General features: G+C 37.5%; 1 protein-coding gene across 1 annotated transcript in view; it reads left to right on the forward strand.

The window, feature by feature from the left end:
• The window catches only part of cpne7 (copine VII), a 41,488-nt gene that overhangs the window by 4,189 nt on the left and 22,702 nt on the right, over nucleotides 1–14,597 (forward strand). Inside the window, exons 4-7 of the mRNA XM_015033280.1 lie at nucleotides 3,953–4,135; nucleotides 4,394–4,468; nucleotides 9,849–9,923; nucleotides 14,123–14,206. Coding sequence (XP_014888766.1) covers nucleotides 3,953–4,135; nucleotides 4,394–4,468; nucleotides 9,849–9,923; nucleotides 14,123–14,206 — 417 coding nt within the window. The remainder of the gene's footprint in view (nucleotides 1–3,952; nucleotides 4,136–4,393; nucleotides 4,469–9,848; nucleotides 9,924–14,122; nucleotides 14,207–14,597) is intronic.

Genomic DNA, 14,597 nt, shown 5'->3' on the forward strand with positions numbered 1-14,597 from the left:
CCCTCTGCGCTTATGCTTGTATTGGCCACGGCAATTTGAAAAAGAGCACTTATCTCATTAGGACATATAAGACAGGGCAGATGATGATGATTATGTGACTTTATGAAATTTTGTGCAGTCACCAACCATTTCCCCCCCGCCCCCTTTTGCTCCTTGCGTGTGTGTGCTCCCGGGAGTTCACCCAAATCCGATCTGTTTGTTGGTGTTTCATAATGTTGGACCCTCCTGCTGGAGCTCATTACAGAAACACATTTCTCATGTGAGGGTTGTCTCTTTATGGATGGCTCCGGCCTCACACCAGCAACAAGCCGGCAGCACAGGCTTCATTACAATCCGCCTTATATGATTCTGATTATTCTTCATCAGCAAACAGACTCGCTCCAAATCTGTGCATGCAGATGGCGCAGAGAGAGAGATAGCTGGAAAACAAAACAAAACAAAAAAAAACATTAAGTGCTAAGGGCACAAATGAAGCTGGTTGTTAATTTGTTTCTATGCAATGTTTGTTCGCACGGATGGGTGTTTATCCAGAGTTCCTATTAACACCAAGTCTCAATATTCTTAAAACAAATACACCTGTTGTTTTTGTTGTTTTATTCAAGCAAGTCAAATTAATGTGCAGTGTTACTTTTACACAATATGAGTAGTAGAAAGTTGGTAAGCCTTTCAGTGTAGAGTTTACATTTTAATTTTCCCTCGAAACTCGCTAACATGTACGGAAAAAAGAAGATTGCAGGCAAAAGTCAAAGGCCCAAAACTACAGAACAAAAAAAAAAAAATAGAAGGTCTGCACTTCAATCAAATCACTTGCTACTCAAGTGTTTGGGGGCAAATGCTTATTCTCAGCATGTTGCAAATTTTCAATCAAGTGGTACAAATTTGAATCAAAATCATAAACGTCAAGTGTATTGCATTGAACAAAGACAGCGGAGTGAGATATTTCTAGATGCTAAGTGCTGTTATAGAAAGAGATGTATGGATGCATTCATGCAAGTAGGAGGCCTTTTGTTGTTTTGTTCCTCTTGGAGGGTTGGATCAGTACCAGTATAGAGCCATTCACTCTGACTCATTAGCATATTACAAGAAAGAGGCATTATTATATGATCACCACGACTGATGCCAGGGAGAGTTGGTGGATGAGTGAATGTCCATCCATCCATCCATCCATCCATCCATCCATCCATCCATCCATCCATCCATCCATCCATCCATCTATCCACCTTTATCCAGTTTTCTTTCTGAAAGCACTCCATTTTGGTGAAAGGCAGCTCTATGCAGATAATTTTATTGATGAATAGGGGCTAAAATATGTTAATTTAAGCCGATCTATCACTGTCTCAGTGAAGTAATTCATCTCCTGGCTCGGTGTTCATCTAACATCCTCATTCAGATTCTTTCTTTTTTTTTTTTCATCTGGAAAGAGACCTTTTTAAAAATCCAAAGAGGTACTCTGAATACTTCACATATTTCTTACAAAATGTATTTTGCTTGTTTGTCATTTTCTGTGCAAACCAAAAGGATAATTGCTTTGCATTTTGCATCAATAAAGTTAATGGCAGTTACATAATCATAGTCAAAGTGACACAGACTTGTACCTAATCCAAATTGGGGATTTTTTTTTATTTTGGTATTCCCAGAAAAAGGAAAAATCTGTGTTGTCAACTTAGCAGGTTACATAACTTGTAACATACATCTCTCAACCTTTGAAGCATACAAAAATAAAGCTCTTGTCAAGAGTGTTTCAGGAAATATAAACTAATAAATATGTTACTTATTTGTTTATATTTCCAAGCAAGATATTGTTTTGTTTTTTTCCAACAATATCTTTCTTGGTTTTACAGTGAAAATTATCAGTTCAATGAAAACTTTAATTGGAGGACTTGTTTGTTGCTTTTCATTGTTTCATTTTAGAGTAAAGGTCCAACATTTGACATAAAAATAGGTTCCTCATCATATTGTCCAGAGATATATTTATTTCACTCACACCGATATCAAAAATGTAACTGGGCAACAAAGTATAGATTTTCACTGCAGGATTTCACCACCTTCACATGAAAACCCTCCCAGCTAATTCTGTTTTGTGTGAATTTGTGTGAACAGCAATAAAATAAAATAAAATAAAATAAAATAAAATAAAATATAAGCTGGTATCATTAAAACTGGACGCAGTGCATTTCTGCAGATAGTAATAGCTATCTGCAGAAACGACGTAGAAGAGTGAGATTTTTTTTCGACAAATTATCTGTAAATAATTAGGTGTTTTGCTTTCACACAGACATGGCATTTTGCCTGAACCTGAACTGCTTAGCTTACCTGAACAGCTTCTCGATCAACTTCTTTCTTTTCGGCTGCTAAACAATTTAAGTTTTTTCCTACTTCCTCCCTCCGGTCTTAATTGGAAGGGTGATGATGGTATGAACTGCACTGCAGAGGTAGACGTGCTGGATCGAGCTCATTACGAGTCGCTCTGCCTGGCTATCATTTTCAACAAACGGAGAGGTTGATTCAGGAGGAAAACAACATTAGGATGCATCTACTAGATTATAAGTAGTTTTTGTATGAACTTGGCAAAATGACTATAAAGATTGTTAATATACAATTTGCTACTGAAGTTAGTGATGTTCCTCTCCCCATACTGCTTTTATTGCTGCAGAACTTTCCTGAAATCCTTGCAGTTTTTCTGCATGCAACCCAGACTTTGTGCTGCTACGTAAGACAATAAAACATTTTTAAAGAAGAAAAATGTGACTATAGGGGAGAAAAAAAAACAAACTATTCATAAAAAACTGATCAGTTGCTTTATGTGATGGCACTAGAAACATGTGCATGTTGAAGCAGGAGGGTTGATCTTGATGAATTAAAAAAAAAATTGAACAAAATAGCACAATAAATAGAAGGGGCCTTGACTTTGTTCTGAAGCAGACACAGTATTTTTAAAATGACTTTGATTGATTTCTAAAGTAAAATCTCGTTTGAGGCTTTAAAAACACGCTTGAGCCCCAAGAGATGTCTGGGGATTTTAAATGACATGTTAGACAGTGCTTTCCTCTTCTATCTTTATGGAGCGCAGGCAATTTTAGAAGACAGATCATCATCCCTCTAATAGGGAAAAAAAAAGTCTTACAAGAAACCCTTGACTGCTGGTGTAATCATGGCAAGCCGAAAATCTGTATTTCTGTCTTATCTTATCTCCACCAGAGCGAGAAATGAGAGACAAGAGAGCTCTGTCACCCCATTCTAAAGTCTTCATACGACAAAGTCTGGACCTGCTTCACTGACACTGAAGAAATGACTCAGAAATAACTGACAGATATTGAAGTGACATTTTAGATGACCGCTGAAACCCTCGACGTCTCTAATTTACTGGTGGCTGAGCTCTTCTTGGCCTCATAATAGACCGTTTTCCCTCCATTTTGGGAGATTTATATGTTTGCATACAACATTCTTATCAAAGATTGTAAGAATTTTTACAGATCAGGAATACAAAACCTTTTTTAATATTATGTTCTGCAGACTAGAATTTTTTTTAATTAGTTTCGCCCTTATGAAGATTTATGCCGCATAAAAATGTTCAAGTGTGATTGCTAAACCAACATCTTGAGCACATGGGGTCTAAGTGAGTTCATCTTCTTCTTCTCTGTCAGTCAAAGATAGACAAGATTTTTTTTTTCCAAGCTGCGATTAAATGTCAGAGCTCTCCAGCCGTCTCTCGTGTCGTTCCCCGGATGGAAGCTTAATAACATATGGCCGTATATTCTGCAGTTCTTCAAAATAAGTAAGAAGATGAATGTGCTGCAAGTTATATATATTTTTTTTGATTTACACTAAAGGCTGATGTCACAAACAGTCTGTGAAATTGGTTTCAAATTGGTTTCATTTCCTCGCAGTGGAGAATATTCCAGTTCTTAAGCATCTTTGTTGGACGCCTGATTTTGAATGTGTTTGCTCTCAGCTGGACAGGACAGAAGTAATCAAGAGCAACTTACACCCGCTCTTCGCGAAGGTTTTCGGTCTGGATTACTACTTCGAGGAGGTGCAGAAGCTGCGATTCGAGGTCTACGACATCCACGGGACTCACAGCATAGGGACGCGCGACGATGACTTCCTGGGAGGCATGGAGTGCACGCTCGGTCAGGTGGGCAGACGCCTCTGTTTTACGCATTCGGTTTGTTGATGGTCTATAGAAAGATAACATGACTAAGAATGACAGATTCAGTTCTTTCAGGCTCGTATTCCTTATTTGTGATGTTAGACACCTGATAATGTGTTTGGCTGCTTGCAGGTCTAGTGTTTATGATTGATAACAGTTTCTGCTGGTGATGACTCAGACCCTTTTACACTCCTGCTAACTGCGGCGGGCTTAAAGGTGCTTTGCTTGTGTTGCTTGTTGCAGATCGTGGCCCAGAAGAAGATGATAAAACCATTGCTGCTTAAGTATGGGAAATATGCCGGCAAGTCGACCATCACAGTAAGCTTTTTCCTGTATGTTTGTGACCCTTCCTGCGTACTGAATTACTGTATGGCAAAAATGACGTTATTCAGATTTTTATTTTCTCAAGCCGTCACCAGTTTACACTCACACCAAGAGGTGCTGACACTCTTAGTTTCTTTCTTTCTGAAGATTTTTCTCCTTTTTTTTTTAAATGGACCTCCAAACTGTTTTTATGAGGAGTTCCTGAAGATCAATATCTTTCTAAATTATCCTTTCAGTGTTTTTGCACCATGCAGATTCATTCCTATCAATCGCTCCACCACACAGCTCATGGAAGTCAGTAGCGTCCATGAGAAATTACTTACACTTCAAGGTGCAGTAATATTTATGCACCTTGAACTTTTGTGACATTTTATTAGGATTTTATATGATGAATCAACACAAGTAAAAGGAAACACTGTTTTCAATTTTTCTCCCCAAAGAAATTCTGAAAAGTATGTTGTGGACGTGATCAGTTTCCTTGGGTCAGTGCTTTGTAGAATTGTCTTGCACTGCAATTACAACGGAAAGGTGTTTCGAATGTGTTTTTGAATGCTTTCCACATGTAGAGACACATATTTTTAACTATGTTTCTTTCTTTTCAAAAGAGCTGAAAGTGCATCACAAAGGATGGCAAGCATTGACCAGTGACCAGAAATTCTTAAGTCTTGCCACAGATTTTGAACAAGATTTAACTCTAGATTGAACTTACACCAAAGCTTTTTGAAGGCATCTGACACGTTTTCCTCCAGATTTACCCTTTACTTAGCTTCATCCATTGCCACACAGTTTGTTTTTTTATCTCTTATGGAAACAGGCATCCTCTCACCATGATGCTACACAATAGCAATCTTATACATGTAGCCAGATCTCGACACATGTTCCACATGTACACGTTTCCTTTATGGCTTGAGGAAAACTGGAAGCACTCATCAACTATGGGCTGCTTTCCATTGGTCTGTCTTACAAAATCCTATTCAAATACATTGAAGTTTGTCATTAAAACATTACAGCATTTTATAAAGATTTTTGAGTTATAAATACTTTGAACAAGGTGCTGTTATAAGGAAGAGAGATGCTGCTGGTTGATTAAGCACCGCTTTAATGGCACTTTGCATCACAAGGCCCACTGTTATAATAAATCTAGTGCAAATGAGATGGTGAAAGGTCCATTCACGTCTGATGGGACTGTTATTCCTAAGGCTGGATTGTTTCAAACAATTCAGTTTTTCAGCCATCGGTTTTGGGCTTGATATCTCAAATTTTTAAATCAGGCTGCTTTGCTGAAGCTGGCATGAGACATTATTAGAGGAAAATCTAAATCTTAACTTAATGAGCTAACACCAGAGCAAGAATTTAATTTAACCTCTTGTAGGTCTTCAGATTAACGCTGAAATATTAAGGAGGGGAATTTCCTGATCCTTTTGGGGAATGGAAGAATAGGAAGAGCAACTTCATAACGTTGATCCTTTTGCGCCCCCAGTGACATGAAGCATTTATTACACAGTGCACCAGGCAATAGGCAGAAGATAATTATATCAGGTATATCTTAGCGAATGGATGTCTCCTCAGATGCAGCAGAGGCAATTTAGATATAAACAGGGAGGATATTTTTGTAGGTCATTAGTTGTGCTGTGAGATACAATGTGAACTCATTAAATGAGAGTCAAAATAGCCATTTCCCCGTTAGAAAAAGCCTGTAACAACTCAGTGGAGGAAGGTGTGAAAAGTAATCACTCATAAGTTAATGAACCTGTGCGAAAAACAATGGAGATAGCCTCATTCAACACGTGAATTAATATCTTTTTATAGGTTAATAGGGAACCAGACGCAGCTGGAACTTTCTCACACAAACCAAAGCAGATAAAATCACCAAGCGGTGGTTATTAGTGATAGTTTTATATGATAACATTGTCGGCAAAAAATGGTTTTTGGTTAGCAACGTTGTTGCCTTCCTGTTAAAAGCTTTGTGTTGTTTTGTTTATAGTATTCACAGTGGCTATAATGTGTCATCATTATATAAATATATAGTAAATAAATTGAATCAAATTGACTTAGCCATAACAACAGCACTGTGAAGACAACCTTCTGAAAACTACGTCACAATTTGACAAAATTCGTGGAAAAGTCTCAGTTATGTCTGTTGACATGTTCAACGATGCATCATGTTAAATTAGCTTGTAGAAATTTGTTTTATGTTTCCAGGTTTCCTTAAGCTCATTTGATCTTAAAAGTAGTTTTGCAAAGTTTATGTTTTTGAAATTGTTAGTTTTGTATGAGCAGTGTGTTTTCGGAAGTGCTTCCTCTGTGTTGAATTGATCAACTGTTCTGTTAGTTCTTGTATCATTTGTTTCTTGTGTTTTCTTAATTAATTTCAGTTTGGATTATTATTTTCCATTTTGTTGCAATGATGCTGATATCATTGCTAACATCACACAATATTCTTACGGTCATAAACTGTTCAACTGGGAAGCAAAACTAACAATAAACAATAAAATGCCTAAAATTGGACAGAGGTGCAGTGCAGTGGACTCTAGAAACAAATTCAGCAAAAGTTTTTCATTACTTTTGTACAAACGTAAGAAAAAAATAAACAACCAAATAAATTGTTGCAGTTCATTACATTGACATATTCAGCAATGTGAATTTGATTCTATATATTGTGTTTTCTGTTCTTGACTGGCTTTGTTCAACATGTGCAACAAGTAACTTTATTTTATTTGACTTTCTTCACCAACAACATGTCAGCTTAAAAAAAACTGAATTTTACTGCTTTTCTGTTTTTTTTCCTTAATTTCCTGCTATCTGTTTTATGATGCTTCCAGTTTTTGAATGCAATCAGGTATTCAGTCTGTCCAGTTCCTTTTAGCATTTTTAAAGCAGAAATATTTAAATTATAAGGTCAGGGAAAAAATATTTCTGTCCAGATTTTACTGCCAGGTGCCCCAGTACTCTTTGATTAGTGGGAAAGTGATCTGTCAGAACCCACACATGTTATGAGATTTTTTTTTTATTTCACCCCAGAGCCTAAGACTAAAAGTTATAGTAATCGTTTGGCAACTTAGGGAAGTATGATCTGTACCATCGCAAATCAAAATTCACCACATTAGCAGATGAGCATAAATATGTGTCTGTTCTTTAAAGGACTAAATCTAACCAAATGTATAGTTTATAAGTATGTGATCAAGGAGATAAAATACTCAAATAAAACACACACACACACACACATTTGAAAACAACAACATATGAGGCACACATCAGCTCTGCTGCTTACTTACAAAGAAATGTTTGCATGGAAGCAGCAAAACTTTTTTCTCTTTCTTTTTTTAACTACCTCGGTGTCTCTGCCTTACTCAGAAAATCAAACCCTGAGCCAGGCACAATCCCAGCCTTCATCACGAACAAGCAAAACCTCATTTTAACTACAGAGACTCAGTCCCAGCAAAGACGGAAATTTCAGAATACACAATATTCTACCTCCTGTACCTTCATGTTTTACAAAACTGTTCATCTTCCCTTGTTGCTCATTGCAATGTCTTGTTATGCTTTCTGATAAAAAAAAACAAAAAAAAAAAAACAAGTTTTCCACTATGCAAGTCATCACTGTCAGGTTTTGTCTGGGTTCGGTCATGCTTGCTGCACAGCTCCACTTCCTGAAGCTTGATGTCAGGTTTCTGTCAGTCTCTCACAGCCGAGCAGAGAACAAACTGAGGTTCTGAGCGTGGGAGAAAAGCAGCACAGTGGGAGCAGCAGAGGGTGCTCGCTGATTCTTGAAAACCACAGGCCCAAACTTTTTTCTTTTGAGCAAGTTTAAAGAAAGAAAACAGGAAGCTTTTAGAAGCCAAGTTTCCAACAGCTTTACTCTTCTGCTCTGGACAGTCCACTTTCGACTTCTTCATGATTTATAGATGCAGGTTGAGACTGTTACCTGTGGGAGTGGGGGTCTCGCAGTTTTCCGCTAATGGCTTCCCATTTTGGTAGGACATGCAGTCAAGCTAAGTAAAAGCATTTCAAAATTTCACCTGAATTAACTTGTCAATGTGATGAAAAGTGCAGGAATTAAATAGAGGTTCAAAGGTGTGGAGCTGTGAAAATATGCCTTTAACTTCCATTGAAATTTCTCTAAAACACATTTTTAAAGCATCATGACAGCAAACACAGCCATGGGTAAACAAAACACACCCGCACTATTCAGCAATGTGTATAACTGTGTTAAAAAGCAATAACTTATCAGTTATTTTACTGTAATTTTTAAATATGTATGATCAAGTCATCAGTCCTCTGCCATATTGCTTGACATTTTTTATGTGACGTTCTTATACTATTGATCAATTTTTTTTATTTTTTTATTTTTTTTCAAAAAGTATTGCAGTTTGTTTAGACGGCAAACCTTAGTCACAGATGTCAGAGGGGAAAAGAGACACCAACTAAACCCTGAAATCTGACTGGCCACTGTGGCTGACCACCCTTAGGGCTGTCAATCACTTTGTTTGTAGAGCACATAGATTAGCATTTCCAAATGGAAACTCCATACTGAAAACCAATTTATACTGAAGGATACAAAATCGTGTTTCTCCCTTTTTTTAATTTCAAATGTTGGCCTGCTGTTTATTGCCGTCTAAGAATGCAGATAAAATTGTAATTTTAGAGTGCCACCCTTCTACTATCTGTGTCCCTGCTTAGCCACTCAAGAAACAAATTATATACACACCAATGCTTAGTCATGCTCCCATATTCCTTTATATAAAGCAGGCTTTCTTCTGTCATTCTTCCCAAACCCCCCCCCCCCAAAAAAAACAACAACATATTTGTCTTTTTCTGAATCTAAGGTTGTAAACATTTGACATGATGGCTGAAGCCAGTGGAGCCTCACATGTACCTCTTGGTTTCTTCTTTTTTTCCAATCTTTCTAAGCATTTCACTTCAATTAGTTAGCAGCAGTTGCATTCCTTAGACAGTTGCAGATGTCTTTCCACTGTATCACCATCGGTTATTTGAGAGCATCTGAACAGCAGCACTTAGCTGCTCTGTTCTTTCTTAAATGTTAATAAAGAAGCATCACATAAATATTTTTCCCCTTATAGCTGCAATTTCTGCTTCTTTTTTTTAAATATTGTGGCTGAGATGCTTTTTTTAATGACAAATTGGCTTTTATGCTCTTTCAACTCATATATCTGAATGAAAAAGTGATTACTTATTTTCTCCTTTCTCTTTAAAATGTTGGCATTCATCTTTACCGTCCATTAAATGCCGAAAGCGTAAATGTTTTATCTGGGGGGGAAAAAAAAACTAACAAAAAAAAAACACACAAAAAAAAACAGCACAATATTAAATGAGTCATTAATGGATAAATCTTGAACTATTATTTTTCATTCAGGTACATGCTGAAGAAATTTCTGGCAACAATGGCTATGTGGAGCTCTCCTTCTGTGCTAAGAAGCTGGATGATAAGGTGAGAAGAATCACTTGTTTAACTAAATATGGGAGAAAGCACTGCAGATCACAAGAGCTCAAATAATATTGCACTAATAATATACTGTTATGATATTGGCCAGTAAGTTCAGTAATGTAATAAAGTGATTATGGCAGTATCAATGTCAGTACAGCAATCTATAAATCAAAATGCTACCCATCGCATATTGCCAGAAAGGGAAATGTGTTTTTATCTGCTGCCATTTTAAGGCGGGATGTTACTGACCTCAGCTGCTCCGGCCCACACATGTTCAAACTCTGCCCTGGGCACATTTCAATCAAAAAGGCAGCGGGAGCTCACATCTACTTACAATTCTGATGATTTCAAGTCACACTGAGTTCTCCGGAAAAGGGCCCTGGGAGAGCAGCTTCATGGAGTGACCTTGATTCCTAAAGGTGCGGACAGCGAGACGGCAGGTGCATTTTGCTTTGGTGTTGCGGCAAGAAATTTGCAGAGGCTCTCACTGGGAAATTTATTTGAACTCTTATATGCGGGCAGCAGCGATGGGGGAAAAAATAAAAATAAAAAAAAAGCATACTTGATATGAAGCCCAGCATTTCTTTTCAGGAAAAAATGTTAATTTATATTTTGAAGAGGTCACCTACTACCTTAACTAAACTAATTACTTCTGAAATTTTCAAAATATACCTGTAAGGCACTGAGGTTCACCTTTGCAGTTATTTGGTCTGTCTTGTTCATGCAGTTTCTTGCTGTTTACTCATTGTAATGTGCTGTTTTGTGTTGAGTCAGAATAAAGAGCAGGTATGCCATTTATCTGTGCAAACCAGTCAGCAGCAAACCTGAATGTCAGCAGTGTTTGCTTGTTCTGCTGTTGCCGTTCAAGCAATCTGAGTATTTTTGTTAGATAAGAGAGTTGGAGAACAAGGAAGGAGGTAGGAATCAAAATGGCAGAAGTGACTCATCATCTCTAAAAATGATCCACCTTTTCCAGTTATCTTTTTTTATTTAAACAAAGACTGCTGTGTCACTAAAGATGACCTTGTGAATTACAATGAATGTTGATGTTGCAAATTTTACCGCTTACCAGTGAACAGGTGCATGCTTACTCTTGCCACTTACTCCACTAATAATACAGCAGTAGCGGTGCGTGGGGTGGGGCAAACGGCAGATGAAACCAGAGGTGATCAAACCCAACATGGATGCTGAAACATTAGAGAAGGCGAGGGCAGCTAAATGTGCCGTAAACTTCCAAATTATTTTTAGGTTCCATATTGTTTTTTTTAATCCATACTTGGCTTGGTTCATTTAAAGGACTGCTTTTTTTACTTTTATGAATGGACATTAATACTGTTTGGCTTGAGATCTAGTCCATGTTTAAAGTTTTGACCTTCTCTCTGACTGAGTTTGACATCCTTGTAGAAAGTTGGCTCAAAAAGTGAGTTTTCCATTCATTTTAAAGAAATCGTTCTTTTCCCGGCTGATGTTTGTCCTGTTGCCTGAAAAAGTGACTTGAGCCTTACGCTCAGACTTGAGTTACACTGAAGCTGCTAAAATAAAGACTCAGTTCAGATTTTTAATAACCAGGAATGACCCCAAGAAAGTCTGTAAACCATAACCAACAGCTCTGGCAGCTGCTGCACTGTTTTGCATATTTTGCTGTGAAGAAAGGCTATTAAAGCTTCATAATAATCTGTTCATGTTAGCAGTGGCTCCATAATAATGACCGCACAGATGTCTACCCAGATGAACGCTGAATTAAATGATTTTGTGTTTTTCATTCAGACATTGTCTGTCATTTCTTCCTGCTCTACTCCTTATTTACATTGCAATTAATAGCGTGCTTACATGCTCTGCTGTGCTAAGAATGAACAAGGGTTAGCAGATAAAAATCTTAAAAAATAAAACACGTTGTTTATTCACTTACATAAGATAAATGTTTTTCTTAATGTGATTTTCACAATTATGTAAAGCAGCAAATGACAGCTGTTTGCATGTTTAACTAAATGTTAAAACTTTAAAACTACTGAAGTTGTAAAGTTGGAATTAAGGAGAAGAAGTAAAGGACTTGCTCTCCTGACCTACGCCAACATAAGAGGCATACGTAATATAGATTCATGAATTTCATGAGAAATTATTTATTTCAGTCAATGGAGACTTGACTTTGACTTGAAGCAAAAATACTCAACTTGGACTTATGAGCACTTCTGCTAGCGACACATCTTTTCCACATTCCTTGGGGCAAATTCACAAAGCTAACTGTTCAGGTTTGATGTATGCAACCCATAATTTATGGGTCTTAATTGACTGTCTGCATATAAATGAAGTTCAGTCGTTCCGCTGCTTGTGAAGGTTTAAATTAGGGACACTGACCAGACAATGCCACCCTGCACTAATGCAGTCCACTCATATTGCTGAACTATTTCAATATTCTATTGCTGCCTTTTAAAATAAGGAATGTAAAACTTTATTACTGTCACTTTCAACAAACTGTTTCACATTCATTGGTAAATAAGCAGAACTGATGCTGTTGGAGTTTTTCCTGGCAGAGGGTTTTATAGAATCCTGATTCTATAAAAATATGAGGTTTTGAGATGGAGAACGTATGAATCTTAAAGACGAGTGAACTTAAAGGCCAAAGGAACCTGAAACACATCTTCACTCTCAGACTGGTTCGAACATTTTGGTTTGTCAGTTAATGCTGTATCTGACCCCTGACCTAAACATAATCCTGAATCTAATCACTCTGGTAAGCCTGTTCTAATAATGAAGGTAAATAATGATCTCCAGCTCAAACCACAAACGTCTCATTGCATCATCTTTCTAACTAACAGTGACACTTTAGACATTTCTCCACAAACACCTGCATTTAATAGTTGAATCACTAAAACAGTTAACTTTCACCTTTTCTCCAGTTGCATTACTTCATCCTAAAGCATTTTCAAGCAAGTCGGAAGGATATGGGCTGTTGAACAGAGAGTTTAATTATGGATTGTGGTAGAGGCTAATGATTAGCATTAATGCCATGTTGGTCAGAGATTAAATGACATGCGTTTCCCATCAGCCCATGGAGCTGTAGCCCACTGGCTACTGGTTGCGACGGCAACGCAGAAGCTCAGCATTTTTATTTTTCAGATTTATTTTCCCCACTGCCCCTCAGGAGACCTATCTGGCTAATGTGGCGGGAAATGCGTCCTTAACTGTCTCCTGGCGTGTACATCCATGTGCCACAGCCACACAAACATACACACTAGCAGACGTGCACAACTGTAATTATTTGTTTTCCTCCCTGAAGAATCAATTGACCTAAATAATCTGCATAGCTGCCGCTCTCAGACACCTTGCAGACGAGATAATAAGAGGCCACCGCAAGTACTGCTAAAGCATGCCAAATGTGTCATGCGTTTATATTTGAGCAGGTTTATTTGGGTTTATTTACCTATGATGTAAGCCACAGCTGAGCTAATTTGATTACCTGGAACATGATGAAAGATTAAAAAAAAAAAAAAAAAATCTAAACAAGTGAATCTTGAATATTAAGCCGTTAAGTGGATTACAGGGCTGCTCAGATTTAGTTAGAAAAAGAGCAGAAGCTAAATATAAAATCAAACTAAAATTTAGCCTCAGTTAAAAATAAGAAGTTCTCAGATCTCAACATGGTGTACGCTGTGTGCAATAAACTTTATATGTGTGTCTTCGCCTTCATTCAGTTCATCTGTAAATTTGTCTTTCATTTCAGGCAAACTTTCCGACAACCTCTGAATAAAGTATTCAGAGCAGGAAATTAATCTGTCAACTACCATTTCTGTGTCTTGCAACTTTAAGAAAAATTATCCACATCCACGCCAAAATTGAACGGGTTCGTCATTTTGCTGCTGCTTCACTCCTCCACCTAGTTTTATGATTTATGCTGCAGGTTTTGTGTCAAGACGCCTGAAATCAGAAGGAGTGAACGTTTTAGCAGGGGAGGAGAAATAATCATTAAGTTTCAACGCTGCCGTCTGTCAAACTATCTCATTAACTGTGTGAAATATGCTGTAGATCAGAGTTTGGACGTGGTCATTTGTTCTTATGCCAAACAGAACTTTGCCTCCGATTTAAAAGGCAAAAGCTGGGAAACAAATTACTGAAGGTGTTTTAGAAATTGATTTCTGAGAAATTTCACATCAAGTCTCACATAAACCACTGGACTACCAGTTCTCTTGTGTCTTCTGTCGCAGGATCTCTTCAGCAAGTCAGACCCATTTCTGGAAATATTTCGAATGAACGACGATGGGACAGAACAGCTTGTCCACAGAACTGAGGTAGTCAGTGCGTTTTGGATTAATCTCACTTTGGAGTTTACCCTACAGCTGTGATAAGTACTGTCCTTTGTTTAACTAAGAATCACAAAGAGAAGCAAGTGAAATGTTTTGCTGTGAAACGGTACAGTCCTTTAAAAAGCTGGTGTGTCTTCTGTTGTTGATTGTATCTTACATATAAAGCAGATCATTCATTGATCACTATGTGCCAGGTAAACTGTTATTCACTACGAGGTGCTTTGTATTGAATCAAGTCACATCTGCTGACTTCAAATGTGTTTTGATCCACTATGCAACAGATGATTTAAAGTACCTTTGATGATACAGAATGGAAGTGGACAGGGATTAAATGTCAAAAATAATGCCAGAAATTACAGCAGGTATCTGTTTTTTG

The sequence above is a fragment of the Poecilia latipinna genome, unplaced genomic scaffold (genome assembly GCF_001443285.1).
Source record: "Poecilia latipinna isolate Pla-1442-1.1 unplaced genomic scaffold, P_latipinna-1.0 Scaffold262, whole genome shotgun sequence".
Classification (NCBI taxonomy): Eukaryota; Metazoa; Chordata; class Actinopteri; order Cyprinodontiformes; family Poeciliidae; genus Poecilia; species Poecilia latipinna.